Source organism: Colius striatus, chromosome 20, assembly GCF_028858725.1.
Source record: "Colius striatus isolate bColStr4 chromosome 20, bColStr4.1.hap1, whole genome shotgun sequence".
In the NCBI taxonomy this organism is placed as follows: Eukaryota; Metazoa; Chordata; class Aves; order Coliiformes; family Coliidae; genus Colius; species Colius striatus.
This window is the reverse complement of record NC_084778.1, coordinates 2,644,541-2,661,642: the sequence shown is the minus strand read 5'-3', so window position 1 is coordinate 2,661,642 and position 17,102 is coordinate 2,644,541. Positions and strand designations below refer to the sequence as shown.

General features: G+C 48.3%; 2 protein-coding genes across 7 annotated transcripts in view; one reads left to right on the top strand and one right to left on the bottom strand.

Moving 5' to 3' along the window:
• RABGEF1 (RAB guanine nucleotide exchange factor 1) overlaps positions 1-17,102 on the top strand; it is a 19,894-nt gene extending 2,792 nt beyond the window's left edge. For 3 of the 5 annotated variants that reach the window (XM_062012140.1, XM_062012141.1, XM_062012142.1), the window contains exons 2-9: positions 1,071-1,256; positions 3,474-3,640; positions 7,502-7,668; positions 8,296-8,377; positions 9,090-9,222; positions 9,592-9,683; positions 10,023-10,279; positions 11,243-17,102. In XM_062012140.1, coding sequence (XP_061868124.1) covers positions 1,071-1,256; positions 3,474-3,640; positions 7,502-7,668; positions 8,296-8,377; positions 9,090-9,222; positions 9,592-9,683; positions 10,023-10,279; positions 11,243-11,641 — 1,483 coding nt within the window. In that variant the 3' untranslated portion in view covers positions 11,642-17,102. Of the gene's footprint in view, positions 1-1,067; positions 1,257-3,473; positions 3,641-4,477; positions 4,598-6,953; positions 6,957-7,501; positions 7,669-8,295; positions 8,378-9,089; positions 9,223-9,591; positions 9,684-10,022; positions 10,280-11,242 lie in introns of all 5 variants that reach the window. The other 2 variants (XM_062012143.1, XM_062012139.1) reach the window with 2 other exon arrangements.
• DTX2 (deltex E3 ubiquitin ligase 2) overlaps positions 14,550-17,102 on the bottom strand; it is a 29,259-nt gene continuing 26,706 nt past the window's right edge. For both annotated transcript variants that reach the window (XM_062012137.1, XM_062012138.1), the window contains 2 exons: positions 15,925-16,014; positions 14,550-14,874 (listed from right to left, as the gene is read on the bottom strand). In XM_062012137.1, coding sequence (XP_061868121.1) covers positions 14,650-14,874; positions 15,925-16,014 — 315 coding nt within the window. In that variant the 3' untranslated portion in view covers positions 14,550-14,649. The remainder of the gene's footprint in view (positions 14,875-15,924; positions 16,015-17,102) is intronic.

The following is a 17,102-nucleotide window of genomic DNA, read 5'->3' as shown; positions in this document are numbered from 1 at the left end:
TGATGAAAAGTGACTCAGTTTCCTACCACATGAAAGTGAAGAACACTCTTGCTCTTCACCGTGACTGGCACTTTCATAAGTTTACTGTGACTTTTTTCCCAGCTGTTTCTTGCTACCAGCACAGCAATGCTGTAGGCATGAGAATACATCTTTTTGTTGCAGCCACTCTATATAAATCCTGTAGAACTGTGCTGTATACAGATGCCCAGCTTAACTCTGAAGTGTCTTGAGTGCTGAAGAAAGGTGGAGCTGCCTCCCCCACCTTCATGTGCCGTGTAGGGTCCGCTATGGCACCTCGCTGTGCTGTGAGGAGGCTGGAGTCAGGCTGTTCTCAGTGATGGCCAATGACAGGACAAGGGGCAACGGGTTCAAGCTGGAACACAAGAGGTACCATGGAAACACAAGGAAAAGCTTCTTCCCTGTTGAGGTGAGGGAGCACTGGCAGGGGCTGCCCAGATGGGCTGTGGAGTCTCCTTCTCTGCAGACATTCCAACCCAACTGGATGAGTCCCTGTGTGCCCTACTCTGGGTGGTGCTGCTCTGGCAGGGAGTTGCCCTGGATGAGCTTTTGAAGTTCCTTCCAACCCTTCAGATTCTGTGTTCTTTGAGGCCAAAGATGTGTTCCCTGAAGTCTCATAGTGTGAATCTTTGCAGAAACAGTCTTGGCCTGCCTACAAACCTATTTACAGTTTGTCTCTCAGTTGGCTTTTGCTGGCGATTGTGTTTCTGTATTTCATTTTAACTCTATTGCTTTGTGCCTCTGCAACTGTTAGAATAATGTGCTGGGGACATCAGAGACTGGTGCCTTTCCCCACTTGTGTTGATAGCCATATGTGCTGTCCTCCCAGTTCTCTGGTACTGGCTGCAGGTCACAGCTATGCAAACACCTTAATCTGCTCTCAGGGCTGTATGGTCATATAGCTGTGCCCTTCCCGTGGCCTTGGTTTTGTTGCTGTGGACCTACTAAATAATTAAACTAGGTGACTTCTCTCAGAAAGGCAAGCATTCAAAAGACATTTTCTAGCAGGCTGTTATCATGTTTCTCTCTTTAACCCTTTTCTCTTCAAGCAGGAAGAAAATGAACCTGAAATCTGAGCGCAGAGGGATTCACGTGGACCAGTCGGAGCTGCTGTGCAAGAAGGGCTGCGGTTACTATGGCAACCCTGCTTGGCACGGCTACTGCTCCAAGTGCTGGAGGGAAGAATACCACAGGGCCAGGCAGAAGCAGATCCAAGAGGACTGGGAGCTGGCAGAGAGGTAACAAACCCTCTCCATTCCTCCATATTTTACAGTAGAGTGACTTCACCGAGTGCTGTTCCTGTCTCCTGTGTTCTAGTCCCATTTGCTTCAGCTCAGTTCCATCATAAGTTCTCAAATTTGACCTTTCCATCAGGGAAATGTGAATGTGAAGATGAATATTTATGACATTCTAATTTGGGAGGTTTCAAAAGAAAGTCTGTGAAGTAACAAACATAAACACCCCCCCCCCCCCAGCCTCTCAACAGTTACTTTGACCTAATTTATGGGCTGAAATCTGTAATTTCAACTAGCAACTGGAAGGGTGAAAGTGACAACTGTGATTAAAGCACTGCTGCCTCTGGAGACCACAGTTAGTGTCTGGCACAATGGCCTTGCAGTTCAGCTAGTGCAAAAAGCCTTGGTTTTGGTCATTGAAGCTGCAGGGTGAAGCCAAAAGCATCAGAGCTTTGGTAGTTTAGATCCTTTTTCTAAGCACGTTTTCTGCAAAACAGTGTGTTTTTCTTAGCCTGATAAATGTTTGACCCTGGAAATGGGTGTTGAAGGAAATCTATGCTCAAGTGAGGAAATAAGAGCAGCTACAACTGCTTTTTGTTGAGTTTGAGTGGAAATCAAAAGTATTACCTGCTGCCTGGGAAACTGCAGTGTGTCTGTTTTGTACCAGAGCCCTCCTGTGTGTCACTGCCAGATGTGAGCTACCTGGCATCCACTCAGGATTAACTCTTTCCAGTGTTCTGCAAGTTCTTGAGCTCGAGGAGCATCTGACTGTATATCAGGAGTGACTGGCAGCTGATGTGAGCTGGCCAGGCTGTTACTCATACTGACACAGACTCTCTGCATACACTTCCCTTAATGCATTAGCAGTAAATGCCAGATCTCTCAGAAGTACAAATGCCCAAGAGAGGTGTCTGCAGTCCAATTTGGAACCCTTTGGTGAGCTTGAGCTACCTGGTGATACATTAACCAAGGTCATTAGGGGGAAAAAACCCAAGCAAAGGCATTAAGTGCACTGTTGCCATTAGTGTGGCTGAAGAAGGTGATGTCTGAGGAAGCTCCCTGAACTTGAGTTGTGTCCAAACCGATGGTCATAGCTGGGAAGCCCCAAGTGTTCTGGTATCTCCCTACCCCAGACTCTCTTGTTTGTTTATAAAGTTCTCTTCACTGCCTGGCACTGGAACAGATGCACTGCAAACAAAGGTAGAGAGGAGCTCTCGAAAGCTTTTCTGGCCCAATCAGGAGGTGTTGGGGACAGGGCAGAGGACTTGCCCTTTGTTATAAGTTTGGCTGAAGCAGTTGATAGAAACTGAAGTGTTGTTAGAGCAGATAGTTGTGCTGCCAGTCTTACAACATCTGTGTGTAGTAAAGTGGGGTGTTTTAAGGAATTCTTTAATGAGTAACTGTTAATAGGGAGGGTCTAAAGGAGCAGATAAGCTGTGATTGTTGCAGTGAACAGGCTTGTCAGCACAGATAAGGCACAATTCCTGCCTTGAGAGATTACAAGTGTGAGACTGTTTATGGCCTTATCCATAAGGTCTTATCCTTATCCATCACAGGGCCTTATCCATCAAGTCTTATCCATCATGAGCTGGATGGATGTTTAAAGAAAATCACTCAGCCTTTTAGGATCTTGAAAGGCAATATAATTCAACCTATTTTAATCCTCCTGCATAGGAAGAGAGGGAGCCATTGAACATGTGTAGGTGAAAAGATGGGCTTGGTCTTTGCAAAGCACCATCAGCATGGCAGTGAAGTGGTTTGTCTGTCAAGCCTATGGACTTGGAAAACAGGTGATGGTTTTTATCCTTAGGCTGTGAAACTGGCAACATGATGCAGGGAGGAAAGGACTTGGATCAGTGACTGGAAGTCCTGACACAGTGTTCCCCTTCACTTCTGCCTTTGTACAATTCCAGGCTGTGACGTGAGGGCAAGGTGACCGTGGTGATGCTTCAGACTGCTCCTGTCTGACCTTGCTATTGGATCCTCCAGGGCCATCCAGAGCTTCCTCTCACTTTTGCCACTGAAAGGTGGGAAAGGTGAATGTCATGGAGTGAAGGGAGATGGGGTAGAGACATGTAGTGAAGGGAACTGTTGTTCAAGAGCTGAGGATGGGCACAGAGGAGAATTAGCTTGTCAAATGAGCAATTTCTTGCCCAGCAAATTAGCTGATTTGTGGTGTTCAGAAGCACTTAAAGGAGACCTCAATGTTTCTAATTGCAGGCTACAACGTGAGGAGGAAGAAGCTTATGCCAGCAGTCAGAGCACCCAAGGAGCACAGTCACTGACCTTCTCAAAGTTTGAAGAGAAGAAAACCAATGAGAAAACCCGAAAGGTCACCACTGTGAAGAAATTCTTCACTGCTTCTGCCAGAACAGGAGCCAAAAAGGGTAACTCTCCCCTTTGCTTTTAATGGGTCTGTACAGTGTGTTAAGTCCTGGTAGCTGGATGGTTCTGAAAGGCAGAGCACTGCTCTGTGACTTGACTTTAGAAAGCTGGAATAGTGACTTTTGGAGAGCAATCACTGTGTGTGATTCTGCCACCAAGGTATAGGATCAGTGTGTTCTGGTGGTGGTCTGCCACTGCTCCTGAGTGGGAGCATCTTATTTACATGGCACACATTCTTGCTGGATTCGTGGCCACAGTGCAGTGCTGTGGTCCAGAACTTGAGGGAGAACTCTTCCTAAAGGAGGAAGAAGTACTGGCTGTCCATCACCTCACACAAACTGGTGTGTCTAATTGTGCCACAAGTGCTGACATGGAATGTCAGGTAGTACTGCTCTAATGGCTCACTTCAGCTGCTTTAACAGAACAAGTGGAATGTGTAAAGCAAGGTGCCTTTGAATGAAGAGGCCTGAAAGGAAACTTGTGCTGTGGGGGTTGTGCCCATCGAGTTTGTGGCTGGCTGAGTGCTATCAGGGTGAGTGACCAATGGCACTGATGCCTTTGCATAGCAGTAGCTTACACAGGCAAAAACTGCAACGGGCCAGACTGTGGAGAGGGATTCCAGAGGAATAAGCAATGTTGATGTATCTTGCCCTTACAGATGGTTATTAAGAAGTCCTAGCTGTGTCTGGATTTCATCTCAGAGGCATTCAGCTCTGTATTAAGCACATTTTTTATGCTCATTCTTCTCCCTTCCCATGTGTTGTTCCTTTATCCCATTCGCTGTCCCTCCTGACGTGCCCTTGCTCTTGGCATCTTGCTTGCTTTTGCATGTATTTCAGTGGCTCAAGAGAAAATCATTAAGCAAGGACAGCCTGGGAGGGAGAGAAGTGCTGATCACATTCTCAGGGATCTGAAGGAGATTTTTACTCCCTCCTGGGAACTGGCTTCCCCCACGGAAGGTAACACGGTGCAGCTTGAGCGAGCCCCCTGCTTGGCTGTAGTGAGCTCATGTCTTAGCTGGGCTTGGCAAGACACAAACTAGGGTTGTGCCAGTTAGAACTTGTGCTGTTGAATATGAAGATGACAAAAAAAAGCAAGTCTAGCATCTTGAAGTGAACTTGAGTGTTGGTAGGGAGAGTATAGAAAGCTGAGCTGCTCTGAGCCCTCCCTCTGCCTGACACCTGAAGGATTAGGCAGCTTCATGTTTTCAGTCCTACCCCTCCAGGTTGCCATTACAAATCCATTTGTGGTTGAAACCACTTCAGTTTAACAGTTCACACTCCAAGAACTTGGGCATTCTCAAAACACCTCCAGGTGTTTGTGGCATTACTCAAGAAGACCATTTCAAATGGAGACAAGACAAACTGGCTTAATTTAAACCAAAAGAGCCTAAACCTCCTTGATGCAAACAGCTCTAGGATCTCATCCTGTGGTATTTGTTTGCAGTTCTGACTTGCTGATTAAAGAGATTTGAAGATACACCACTCTCTGTTGTGCAAATGACCTGAGGATGATGAATGGGGGTGTGTGGTAGAGCTAAGGACAGCACTGTTTGATGTTGTTTACTTGGCCGTGGCACAACCATAGTGAATCACAGGAGTGCTCCTGTTCTGCTGTGACAAGTAGAGTTTTTGTAGACTGCCTTGAGAAAGATTCTGACTTTTATAGTGTTTATTCTTTGTGAAGATGATCCTTTCTTAACTCATCCTTTCTGCTTTGGCATACCTCCTCAGCTAGGTTCTCTTTACCTTGTTCAAGTGGAATTTCTATTCCATAATCAGCTTCTTTTTAGTTCCTTCTCTTAGAGCACATGACAAAGCTGAAAATCTTTTGGTGCCCACAGTACATTTGTTCCTGCAAACAAGACAAAAGAGTCCTTAGTGACCAGTGCATGTTGCACAGGTCCATTGTCCTAAAATCAGAGTTTCAACACAGAGGTTAGTGAAGCTGCTGAGTGCCTGAGGGCAGGTCTTGGTGCTAGTCATTCAAAAGGCAGTTCATTGTGACCTTTTTTGTTATGCCTACATTAACAGTAACCTGCCTCAACTATCTGCATCTCTTTATTAATTAATATATATATATATATATAAAATCTGTGACTGAAAAGCCCAAATTCCTTAAGGTCAAATGATGAGATGAAGTTGGTGAACTCGGTGTTGAAATAAGTAGATAAATCTTTGGCTGTTTTTTGAAGTGACATCAGTGATTAATTGTGGGGAAAAGACCTTAGAGTTTTACCCTTTCAAAAGTGGATCTGCTTGCTTGGTTTGTTGTTGCAAAGCTGTGCTCTCTGCTGCCTGGTTATGTGATAGTAAAAGTGACAAGTACAGATCAATGTGTAGCAGCAGTTGCTGTTCAGCTCTGATGCTGTACCAGTGCTCTGCTTTGAATCTTGGGTATGGAGGAGGTGGGAGGAAATCCCCTCTGGAAGAGAAATCTTCTCGTGGAACTGGAAAGAAGATTGATTTTCACTTTCTCTCTGGATTGCTGCAGCTGGAGTTTAAACATTTGCAAAACCGTTTCAATTCTTATTGCTTAAATACTATAAATGTTCCCCTGGGGCCTGACCAAAGTATTACCCAGAGAAGGTTCTGCTGAAGTGTAGAGTCTGGCACTTTGGTCAAGTGACTAATCACAGGATCACACAGCTCTGAGTTTACTACAGTGCTCCATCTCTTTAAAAGCAAGTGACCACAAACAAAAGACCACCCCAATAAACTGCCTCAAGCCTAAACTACACCAACTTAAATACACTAATGGCATGTATTTCCTTTGGTGTTCTGCATGAGTGCTTGTTGAAACAAGGAGTTGTTGTTGTGCATGGTGGTGTTTTGAGGATTGAAAGATCTGGTTTGTTTCATGTTGACTGTGAGCATTTTTGTGCTTTCTGTCTCTGCTGCTTGCTTGTCATCATGTTCATTTACATCATCTCCATTTGATCCTTCATTTTGAGCAGTGCTGGCTGTCAAGTTGAAAGGTGGGTGAGTTAAACTTGAGTAGTGAAGGGCCAGTACAGTTAACTTGAGACGTGTACTTTGCAAAATCAGATGTGTTTGTGTGGAAGAACCCTGTGGTTGCAGCAATACAAACTTGCATCCTGTGCTGCATGTGGTCTGTGTTCCTGCCTCCTCCTTGAGTGCTGAGTAAATTCCTCCCTGGAGAGGCACAGTGCTCCTGCTGAAACCCAGATGGCCACGTTCTCCTTTACACTGCAGGCATGATGCTGTGGCAACTGCTGCCTGGCCAAAGAGGGGCTGCTGCCTTTGAACCCACCTCATGCTCCTGCTCCTTGTCTGGTGCTGCTGCTCCTCTGAGCTGGTGGGCAGCCAGCCTTGGGGAGTTGATGGAGCTGAGAAACAATCCCATAAGAAACCCTGATTTCTGACTAGGTCTGCCACAAACTGCTGCTCCTTGAGCTGCTCATGAGCCAGCTGAATGAATCCTCGTGCAAGCAGAGGAGCAGGAGTGTAAAGGAGAGGCAGAATGGAAAAGGAACCACTCTGTCATCTTAAACTGCTGCAAAATCCCCTCTAGAAACTTTTACATGGTGAGATCTCACCTGGAAATGAAAATGTAAGAAACTCAAGAGCAAAGCCCTGTTGGGATGGTTTGCTGGTATAAAAGGCCATCAGTGTGAGTGTGCACGTGGCTACCAACGTTTCACTTCACTGGAGCACTCAGTTTCCTACAGTTCTGTTTAACAATATCCAGCATCTCACTGGTGAAGCTTGTGAGAGAAATGCTTGTTATCTGCACAGATGAAAACAAAACCAGCTTGAAATCCTGAGGCACATGAAACACTTTGTGGATTCATCCACCAGTGTAAAAAAGCTCACCTGAGGCACCCTGATTTTCCCTGGCAGAGATCCAAGAAGCCAAGGCTCCCAGCCCTTCTGTGAGCAGGCAGGCCAGCATCGAGACAGACCAAGTATCCAAGGAGTTCATAGAGTTTCTCAAGACCTACCATAGGCCTGGGCAAGACATCTATAAGCAATGTAAACTCTTTTTGGATGCAGTGAGTCGGAAAAGGGTAAGTTTTGCACACCCTGTACAAAAACAAAACAGGGAAACTGGAGAAAAGGCTGCAGTGCTTCCAGCAGATGGAGTTTGTCTGGTGTAGACTGGTGTCTTCAGCTGAAACACTCAGTCCAGTGGGGGCTTGGCAGCAGGTTTAAATTCTTACCACTCTTCTTTTTGGTATGGGGTGTGACCAGAGGAAGCCTCCAACCCCAGCAGCCCTGGGATCTGGAGAGAACCTTCCTTTGCATCCCAGAGAAATGAGTTCTGAAGAAATACCATACAAATCAGTGTGTCAAACAAAGAGTTTCCTAGAGAAATGTGACTTGTGGAAATGCTTGACAGTCTACCTTCTTCTTGTCCCCTTACTCAGGGACGTGGCTGGAGAAGTGGCATTGCTCCTGCCAATTCCATTGCCCACACACAGCCCCTCAGAGATAGACACAAGTCTTTCACAAGTTGAAGAGCCAATATGGCTTTGTTTTCTTATATCTTGGAACACAATTTAGCCAACTTAAACACCTCTGAGGGTATATTTGCATTCTTAGATTGCCACTGCAGCTGGACACCTTCCTCAAGGACAGAACAGCAGAGGCATTGCTGCCTTTTCTCCACACACCTCATCAGTTTTCTGTTACAGGACTTAAGCATTGAGGAGCAGTCTGAGTGTGCCCAGGACTTCTATCAGAATGTGGCAGAGAAATTGCAGACACGTTGGAAAGGTATCACCTTCCTCTTCCTCATCTCTGACTGCTGAGGTCATGATCTGAGGGTAAAGCCTCTTGTGTTTCCAAGTGAAGATGAAGTGTTGCTCAGCTTTCAGAGCCACAGCCAGAGCTGTTCCCAGCAGCACCAGCTCTGGACACTTTTACAGTCTAAAGTATTTTGGGCTTTCTTAAACTCTCAGTTAAATGTGGTTCAATTGCTTTCCTTTCTTGACATCCAGTACTGTTTGTTTGAAGGTGAGGTGTGGCCTCTACCCTCGGGTGACACCGTGACAGGCAGCCAGTGGGAGGGGAGTGTTTCTCGTGCAAAGCCCTTTGATGTGCCTGGTGTGGAAGTGGCACAGCTTAAACACACCCAAGACTTTCTTCAGCAGGAACTGAGAGCTTGGGAGACCTCACTGAATTTTTCCCTTGTATTTCTGAGAAATACTCCTGTAGACTCCAAGCCGCTGAACCCAAATTGTGTGTTGCATGTGCCCAATGAACCTCTGCATGAACCTTCTTGGGCACATCACTGTGAGGTTCTCCCCAGGCCCATCTTTAACTTCTCCTGCAGAGAGTGAAAATACTCTGAGTGCATCCATTGTTGGCTCAGCTCAGCAGTCCTCATCTGCTGCTATTAGGACCAAACTTTATGAGATCTTCCAAAGAACCAGGGACTGTTTTACTTACAGTTTTCTGGGGGGGGGGGGAAATTTGTACCTTTCAGTGCCCCCAGAAAGGGTGGAGAAGGCAATGGATCAGATTGAAAAATACATTATGACTCGACAGTATAAATATGTCTTTTGCCCTGAAACAACTGATGATGAGAAGAAAGATCTTGCTGTCCAAAAGAGGATCAGGTAAGTCTTGAAAAGAAAAATAGGTGGGCAATGCAGAGTGCTGTAAAGTGCTCAAGCATGTGAAAAAGCTTGTGCTGTGCACACAAAGGTTTTTAAGCAGAAAACATTCAAACTGCTCTATGTCAGAACCAGAAGGAATGAGTAGAAAGGATGATGGAAGCTGCTTGGTTTTGCTTTTGTTGAATCAGAGCAAAAGAACAAAGTACTTTTTTTTTCTGCAAAGAGAATGTTTTTAGTGGAATAAACCAGCTTGTGATGGGCCTGGTGCCTTATTTGCACAAAGCCTGTGTGTTGAGTCCAAGGAGCAGCTGCTTTCAAACACCTGAATGCTGCTGGCACAGAAGGGTTAATGTTTTTCTCTTGCCACAGGGCTCTGCACTGGGTGACCCCCCAAATGCTGGGTGTTCCTGTCAATGAAGAAATTCCAGAAGTGTCTGATATGGTGGTAAAAGCAATTACAGGTTTGTGAAGGGTGAAGCTTTCACTTACAGCTTTACATTTCCCTCTCCAGGAGGGGGCCCAGGCTTCTAAGTGTGCCGTAGTCACTGTGGTACTGGACTGGTGAGTCACCTGTGGAGCAGGAATCACTTTCCTGTCCCAGAAGTGTTCAGGCTTTCCTGATCTCGTTGAAATGCTTGGGATGAGCTAAGAGAGGGTTGAATGAGCAGGTTGTGTTGTGGAACAGCAAGCACTGCAGATAGAAATGCTGCAGTACTGCTGTTGTCCAGTGAGTGTCCTCCTCACCCACACGTCTGGTCGCTACGGGTTGGATGAACTTGAGACCTTCATTTCTCTTACAGATATTATCGAAATGGATTCCAAGTGTGTCCCTCGTGACAAATTAGCCTGCATCACCAAGTGCAGCAAGCATATATTTAATGCTATTAAGATCACCAAGAATGAGCCAGCTTCTGCTGATGATTTCCTGCCAACCCTCATCTACATTGTTCTGAAGGGAAACCCGCCCCGGCTGCAGTCCAACATCCAGTACATCACACGCTTCTGCAACCCCAGCAGGCTGATGACAGGAGAAGATGGCTACTACTTTACCAACCTGGTAAGTGCAGGAACAGTGGGGAAGTTTTATCCAACAAGAGCATTTCTTGGGTGAGTGTAGGAATTCCCAGTAAAGGCAGAACACAGAAGGGAAATTAAAACTCATCTTCTGATGTCAGCTGAGGTTGCTGAGAGAACAGCAGGCTCTTTGCTTCATTTCTCCCCTCTATTCTCTGCTTTCCAAACTAGACAGTGCTTTGCTTTCTTTGTAAAATCAAACCCTTTATTTGAAGAGTCTGATGCTCAGACTTTGGGTGTGTTTCTGTCCTGTAGGAGGTAAGTACTTTCTGTTCCCGACACCCCGAGTTTCAGCCGTGCAGAGCTTATGGATGCAAAGTTCCCCCTTTGAGCCCGTGGCAGTTTCTGTGGAAGGGACTCCAGGACTTGGGCCATCAATGTGTGGAGGCAAACAGGCCTTTTAAAGCTTCTGCAGGAGGCATTTATTGATGTGCTGGTTTATACTGGGAGGAATTATGATTATGAGCTTGTCTTCTCTGCATTTCATCGTGAAGCAGTTCCGAGGGGATGGAAAGTGTGAGTGGAACCCTGGGAGTGCTGCACATTCCTTCCAGGGGGAGGAGAGCACCAACAGGGGTGAGCATTGGCCCTTCCTTTGGAAAAGGACTAGAGAGTGCAGCAGATCTCTGCCCATCAGATCATTAAACAGGGGTGTCGTGCTCGTCTGGTTGTGTGCTGCTTTCTCACCTCCAAAGTGCAGCGACCTTGAGCTGTGTAAGGATCTTATCCAGTGAGTTTGTGCTCTCCAGCTGAAGCTGTACCTCCCTGTCTTAAGTTTTTGGCTTCTTCAGGCTTTGGGGAGAGGAAAGAGGCATATCAACTGTGTGCTGTAGGTAGCTGCTGGGAAAGCAGTCAATAAGGAGTCAGTGGTGTGACGGCAGGATCCCGAGCAGGACGCAGAGGGGCCGTAGCCTGCAGCGCTGCTCACCCTCTCTTTTGTTTGTAGTGCTGTGCTGTGGCCTTCATTGAAAAACTGGATGCTCAGTCACTAAATCTAAGCCAAGAAGACTTTGATCGGTTCATGACTGGCCAGACTTCCCCGAAGAAGCAGGAATCCGATGGGTTCTCACCTGATGTGTGCCTGGGTGTTCAGCAAATGTACAAAAACTTAGAGCTGCTGTCTCAGCTGAATGAGAGACAGGAGAGAATTGTCAGTGAAGCCAAGAAGCTTGAGAAAGACCTCATAGATTGGACTGATGGAATTACAAAGGAAGTCCAAGATATTGTTGAGAAATATCCATTAGAAATAAAGCCAAAACCTCAGGCCTTAGCAGCTATTGACTCTGAAAACGTGGAGAATGACAAGCTGCCCCCTCCCCTGCAGCCTCAGGTGTATGCAGGGTAATTGAGCAGTGTTCCCTGTGAAAAGCAGCATTATCCTCCCCTGGTGCTACGGGAAGGGTGGTGAATTTAAGGCTAAAAGAGTCAGATGAGCTTCAGTCAGCACATTTTTAACGGTACTTCTCTTTTGTTAAGTGTAATGAATTGTATTTCTTTTAGTCCAGTAGATTTCTATTAGGCTTTTGTGGGTTTTTGAACTGAATTTAGGTTTTTTCTACACAACCTGGTGTCATTTTTAAGCAACACTAGTCCATTGACATCTTTCCTGAAAGCTTCCTTCCAGGCATGCACTTCCTGGGGCTTCGTATCGGCTTGAACTGGAATTCAGGTTCCAGCACAAAGCTCCAAAGGTACCAATGTTGGGCTGGATTTCCTCTGTAGCTGTAAAGATGAAAATAGATACTGTAAAATATGTACAATTGTAAATAGATTTAAAGACTACTGTGTCAGTTGTGTGACATTTGGGGTGTGAATGAAGTGACAGAAGTGGTCCTTTAGCACCTTTCAGTGCAGGATGAACTGTGCACTGTGGGTGTTTCAGTGAGCTGGCTGGGATGAGCCAGAGAGGAGCTTGCTGCAGTGGCTGGAAGCTTGGACATCTCAGCAGCTGCTCTGTAAAAAAAACCCAGAGTGCTGTTGTGGTTTAGCCACGTGTCCAAGTCATAACATCCCTCCCCTCCTGAACTGGAGAGAGAAATACAACAAAGGGCTTGTGAGTGGAGATGAGGACGGAGAGATCACCCAGCAACTGGTGTCACTGGCAAAACAGACTCAGCTTAGGGAGAAAAAGCTTTGATTTAGGAAAGGAACAATAAGAGCAGGAAGTTGAGATATAAAACTGTCTTAAGAAACCCTTCCCCCACCCCTCCTCTGCCCAGGACTCTCCTTCCTTCCCCCCCAGCAGCACAGGGGATGGGGGCTGCTGCTGCTGCTCAGGGAGAGGCCCCCTCACCCTGTCCCCTGCTGCACTGTGGGTCCCTCCAGGGGACACAGTCCCTCCCCAGCTGCTCCAGCCTGGCTCCTCCCCACGGGCTGCAGAGATGTTTCCACTCTCACTCCCTGTTGCTGCAGTTCAGCAGCTGCTCAGCAACTTCCTCCCTTCTCAACAGTCAATCACAGAGGTGCTCAGTCACACATTGGCCAGGCCTGGGTCAGGGGCAGGGTCCAGCTTAGAATTAACCGGCCCCAACCCTGTGAGCTACAGGGGAAGCTTCTGGCAAGTCTTTGTTTAAGAAGCCACCCCTGTAGCCCTCCCCCCTGGCCCAGGCAAAGCCACCACAGCCACTGCAAATGTGCCATTTCTCCTTGTCAGGGTGCCCTGTGCCTGGTCACCTGGGAGCCTGCAGCAGTGCACACAGCTGCTGCTGTGACTCCTGGAGGTTAAGCCAGGCTGCAGACAGGAAGGGAGGGGTTTTAGTAGAACTTGCACAACCTGGAACAAAAGAGGGAGTGGGGAGAGTGGAAGAGTTGCACCAGGAGTGGCTTTTGGTTGTGGCATTGCAGGGGCACGTCCTGGCTTTTGTTGATAGTCTTTGATGGCTTTACTGACAGTCTGGCAGGTAAGTAAGCTCCTGTCATGGGAGGCTGCCTCTCAGAAGCAGCAGGAGCCAGTGCTCTCAGCAGTGCACACTGGCATAAAGTCTATGCTACATCATTCAGGTGTCATTTGAAGTATCTTCCAGCTCCTCCACTCTGCCCTGGTGTGTGTGTGCCTCAGACATCCAACACAGAGCCACTGCAGCTGCTCTTAACGTGGGGTTCTTGCCATCAAGAAGGGAAAGTACCTACCTCCTCCTGAGTTCCACTGCTCCCACAGCACTGCAGTTGCACATTTGCACTGCAATAACTTCAGACCACAACTGTGATTTGTCCCATTTTGACAGCTGTATTTAGCCTCAGGAGTGAGGGATCCCCAGTGCTCCAGGGACAACCCAAAGCTCCAGCCCCACATCCTGAGGTGAAGCCAGGAGCTGAAGTCAGGTGATTCGATGTACTCGTGTGTCACAGCTCCCTCCTTGCCGAGGACATGACCCAGTGCTTGCAGTAAAGAGCTGCAAAGTCATTGCTTTGCTTTCTAAACACCAGCTGCTAATTGTGCTGTGCAGGGCCACAGGTTCTCCTGAGGAGCAGGGGAAGAAAACCACAAACTTTGAGCCAGGTGTGAGTCGCCACTTTAACTACAAAGTGTGTTGTGGTGCCCTTGGTGGGTTTGTACAGAGCAGCCGCTGAGATGTCAGTTTCCAGTCATTACAGCCATGGCCTCTGCCCTCTTGTCCTGAAGATGCCGTCAGTGATTCTGCTGACGCTAATTGCAGCTGCTTCTGCACTCCCAGTGCTTTGGGAGACACCTTCTTACAGGTGACAGTGTCTTTGCAGTTAATCATTGTCAGGATTAACTCCTTAGGAAGGACCTGCTGCTGCTTTTGTCATCACTGAGACATTTTGGCTGTTAAAGAACTTTAAGATGATGGAACCCAACCACTGCCAGCAGGTGCTGGGATCCTGACCCACTCTGAGGCCCTGCCCACGCTGGAGTGCTTGGTGGCCACCCCCTCCTGACCTTGCTGGCTGCCCACCCCCAGCTGGGACCAGGCCACCCAGGCCTGAGCTCAGTGAATAACCCCCCCAGCCTGAGCAGGGGCAGGAGGGAGGAGGCTTCAGGAGATGCCCAAGACAGGGAGCTGTGCTGGAACGTGGCCCACAGCTGCTTTCCAGCTGGTGTAGGGGAATGAGATGCTCCCCTGTCCCTCTCCTCACCCCAGGCGTTTCCAGGACAAGGTCCCACCTTCACAAGGGGCTGTGTCAGCTCAGGACCAGCTGCTCATGGCTGCAGCCATCACCCCACCCTGAGACACGAGCAGTTTTTGCAAGAGTGTCCTTCCCTCCCAAGAAAGAGGCAGCAGAGAGCAGGCAGAGCTCCCCCAGGCCAGTGTTATTGCTCAGTGTGACAGGGGTCAGACACGGGAGCTTAAGGCAACGGGAGTGAAGTGCAGCAGCGGCTGGCCCCGAGGCTCAGGCTGCCAGGCAGTCCTCGGTGACACCCTGTGCTGCCAGCTCTGCCAGCACGTTGTCCAGGTAGTAGGGGTCAGGGTAGCCATGGCCACTGAGGTTTGTGTCCCTCTCTGTCTTGTGGTGGATCTCGTTCCACACCACCGTGTTGCTCTCGCCCGTGGTGCTGGAGGTGCCCACAGAGAAAATGAGGCGCCTCTTCCAGGCCACCCTCAGCAGCTCCAGGACCTGGAGGTGGAAAGAGGAGAACCAAAGCTGGTGCTCAGCAGATAGGAGACCTGAGCCATGAGGCTTGACAACCCCAGTCCCTGCTGTATCAGGAGGAAACCAAAGCTCCCAGCACCAGAAGGGATCTCCCTCACTTCCTCGTTCCCCGTGGGCTGAGCCTGATGGGAAGGGCTGTTCCCTGCACAGGGTGTCCCTGACTGGGAAGATGGTGGCACAAGTTGAGACAAACACACTCCCTGAGGAAGGGAGGAAGGGCAGAGCCAGTGGCTGAACCGTCTGAGCTCAGCAGTGCTCGGTGCCAACCCTTGTAACAGCCCGAGATAAGGCTGGAGGGTCTTCCCAAAGCTCAGCAGGGTTTTGTGCAGCAAAGGGATGAGGGAGAACAAGTGTTGAGTCAGAGCTGAGAAGCAGCCACGTCCTGCTTTCAGCTGGGACAGTTATTTTCTCCCCAGTAGCTGGTACAGGGCTGTGTTTGGGATTTAGCATGAGAATAATGCTGAGCACACCCTGGTGAAACTGCTGGTTGTTGCTAATCAGCACCTCCTTACCTTCAGGACTTCTCAGTCTCCCACTCTGCCAAGCCAAGAGCTGCTGGAGGAGCTGGGAGGGAGCTGACCCCAACCAGCCCTGGGGCTAGTCCTGACAGCCATGTCCAGTGTATAAACTGGGGGGAGCTGGTGGGGAGGGGCTGACCACTGCTCAGGCCTCAGTGCATTGGGCATCTCTTTATTGCTCATTATCCTCTATTACTATATTTCATTTTAGTCAGGAAACTCTTCTTAACCCACAAGTTTCACTTTTTTTGCCCCAGTTCTCCTTCCTGTCCCACTGAGGTGGGGAGCAGTGACTGAGCTGCTGCTGCTCCACTGCTGCCTGGAGTTAAACCATGACAGAGGTCTCTGTGGCCAGAAGCATTAGAAATACACGTGAGGAACAAACAGCTTCTGAGCATCACAGGGACACTACCCAAAAAGCAAACCTCCTGTGCCCCTCCACCCACACAAGGCCAAGAACCAACCTGAGCAGGGTTCTCAGGGGCTGACACTTTACCTTTCTGCCCTTCTCGTTGTCTGGCAGGTAACAGTAACGAGGAAAGCCTCTTGCTGTGTAGGGCATCCCAGGGTTGGGGTGCTCAGGGCCCTGCAACAGATAAAGAGTTCTTTGCCACGGACAGGACCATCTCTGCATGAGTTGGGACAGTCCCTCAGCAGCAGGATTTGGGATCAGCCCAGCTCACATCAGTTCTTGCATGGATAAGGAGCAAGGTGTTACTGATGGTGAGTGAGGTGTCTAAAATGACAGCTATTATGGGCCTCCAAGAGCAGCTTCATGTTGGGATGCACAGACAGCTCTTCAGATTACTTCAGTTCTGGTGGCAGACAGCCCCAAGCACAGCTTGCTTTCCAGGGGATCTGATGTCAGCCTCAACCAACCACCCAGCTCAAACCTTTGCAAGCTCACTGCAAGCAGCAAAACCTCAGACCTGGGCTGTGAAACCAGATGGTGGGGTCTCTCCCAGCTCGTGAGTCTGGGCTCAGTCTCCTCCCTGCTTCAGGCAGACATTAGTGTTTACTGCAGGTGAAAGGCTGTTGGAGGCTCTGGGGCCACGCTGCAAGTGGGAAAGGATCTCTCATGGAGTGTTACAGAAGGTGTGGAAATTCATTTTGTTGGTTATTTGTAAGTAAAATTCATCAGTGTCAGCAAAACTAAAGCAAAGTGAGTGTCCTGAGTGACAGCTCCCAGAGAGAGGAGCATGCCTGAGGAATGAGGCACAGTGGAGAGTGACAACGAGGGGACTGTTCAAATCCATGCACCTCCAAAGCATCCAAGGACAATGTTGGGAGTGATTGCTTCAGAGGAAGAAAAGGGTTTGTTACATTAACCACTGGGCTGTTCACTGCAAGCCTTTGGTCCTGAGCACCAGGTGACATTCTGGTCCACAGCAGCAGATTACCCACAGCTTAAATGAGTTGGCCAAGTGATTCTGACAAATGACTGTAACTGGTGTAATAAGGGACCAACTGATCAGTGATTAACTGTGAAAGTAACAAATAACCAATCAAGGTAAAGGGCAAATGCAGTGAGCATTCTCAGTGGGCCTTTATGCAGAGGGGGAAGGGACAGGAGACTGTTGGGTCTCAGTGTTTGTTCATCCTGATGCCCTGTGGGCTGTTGTTTGGGAAGGAGCCCTGCTGCAGCCTCAATAAAGGATGCCTCTGCTGATCTCA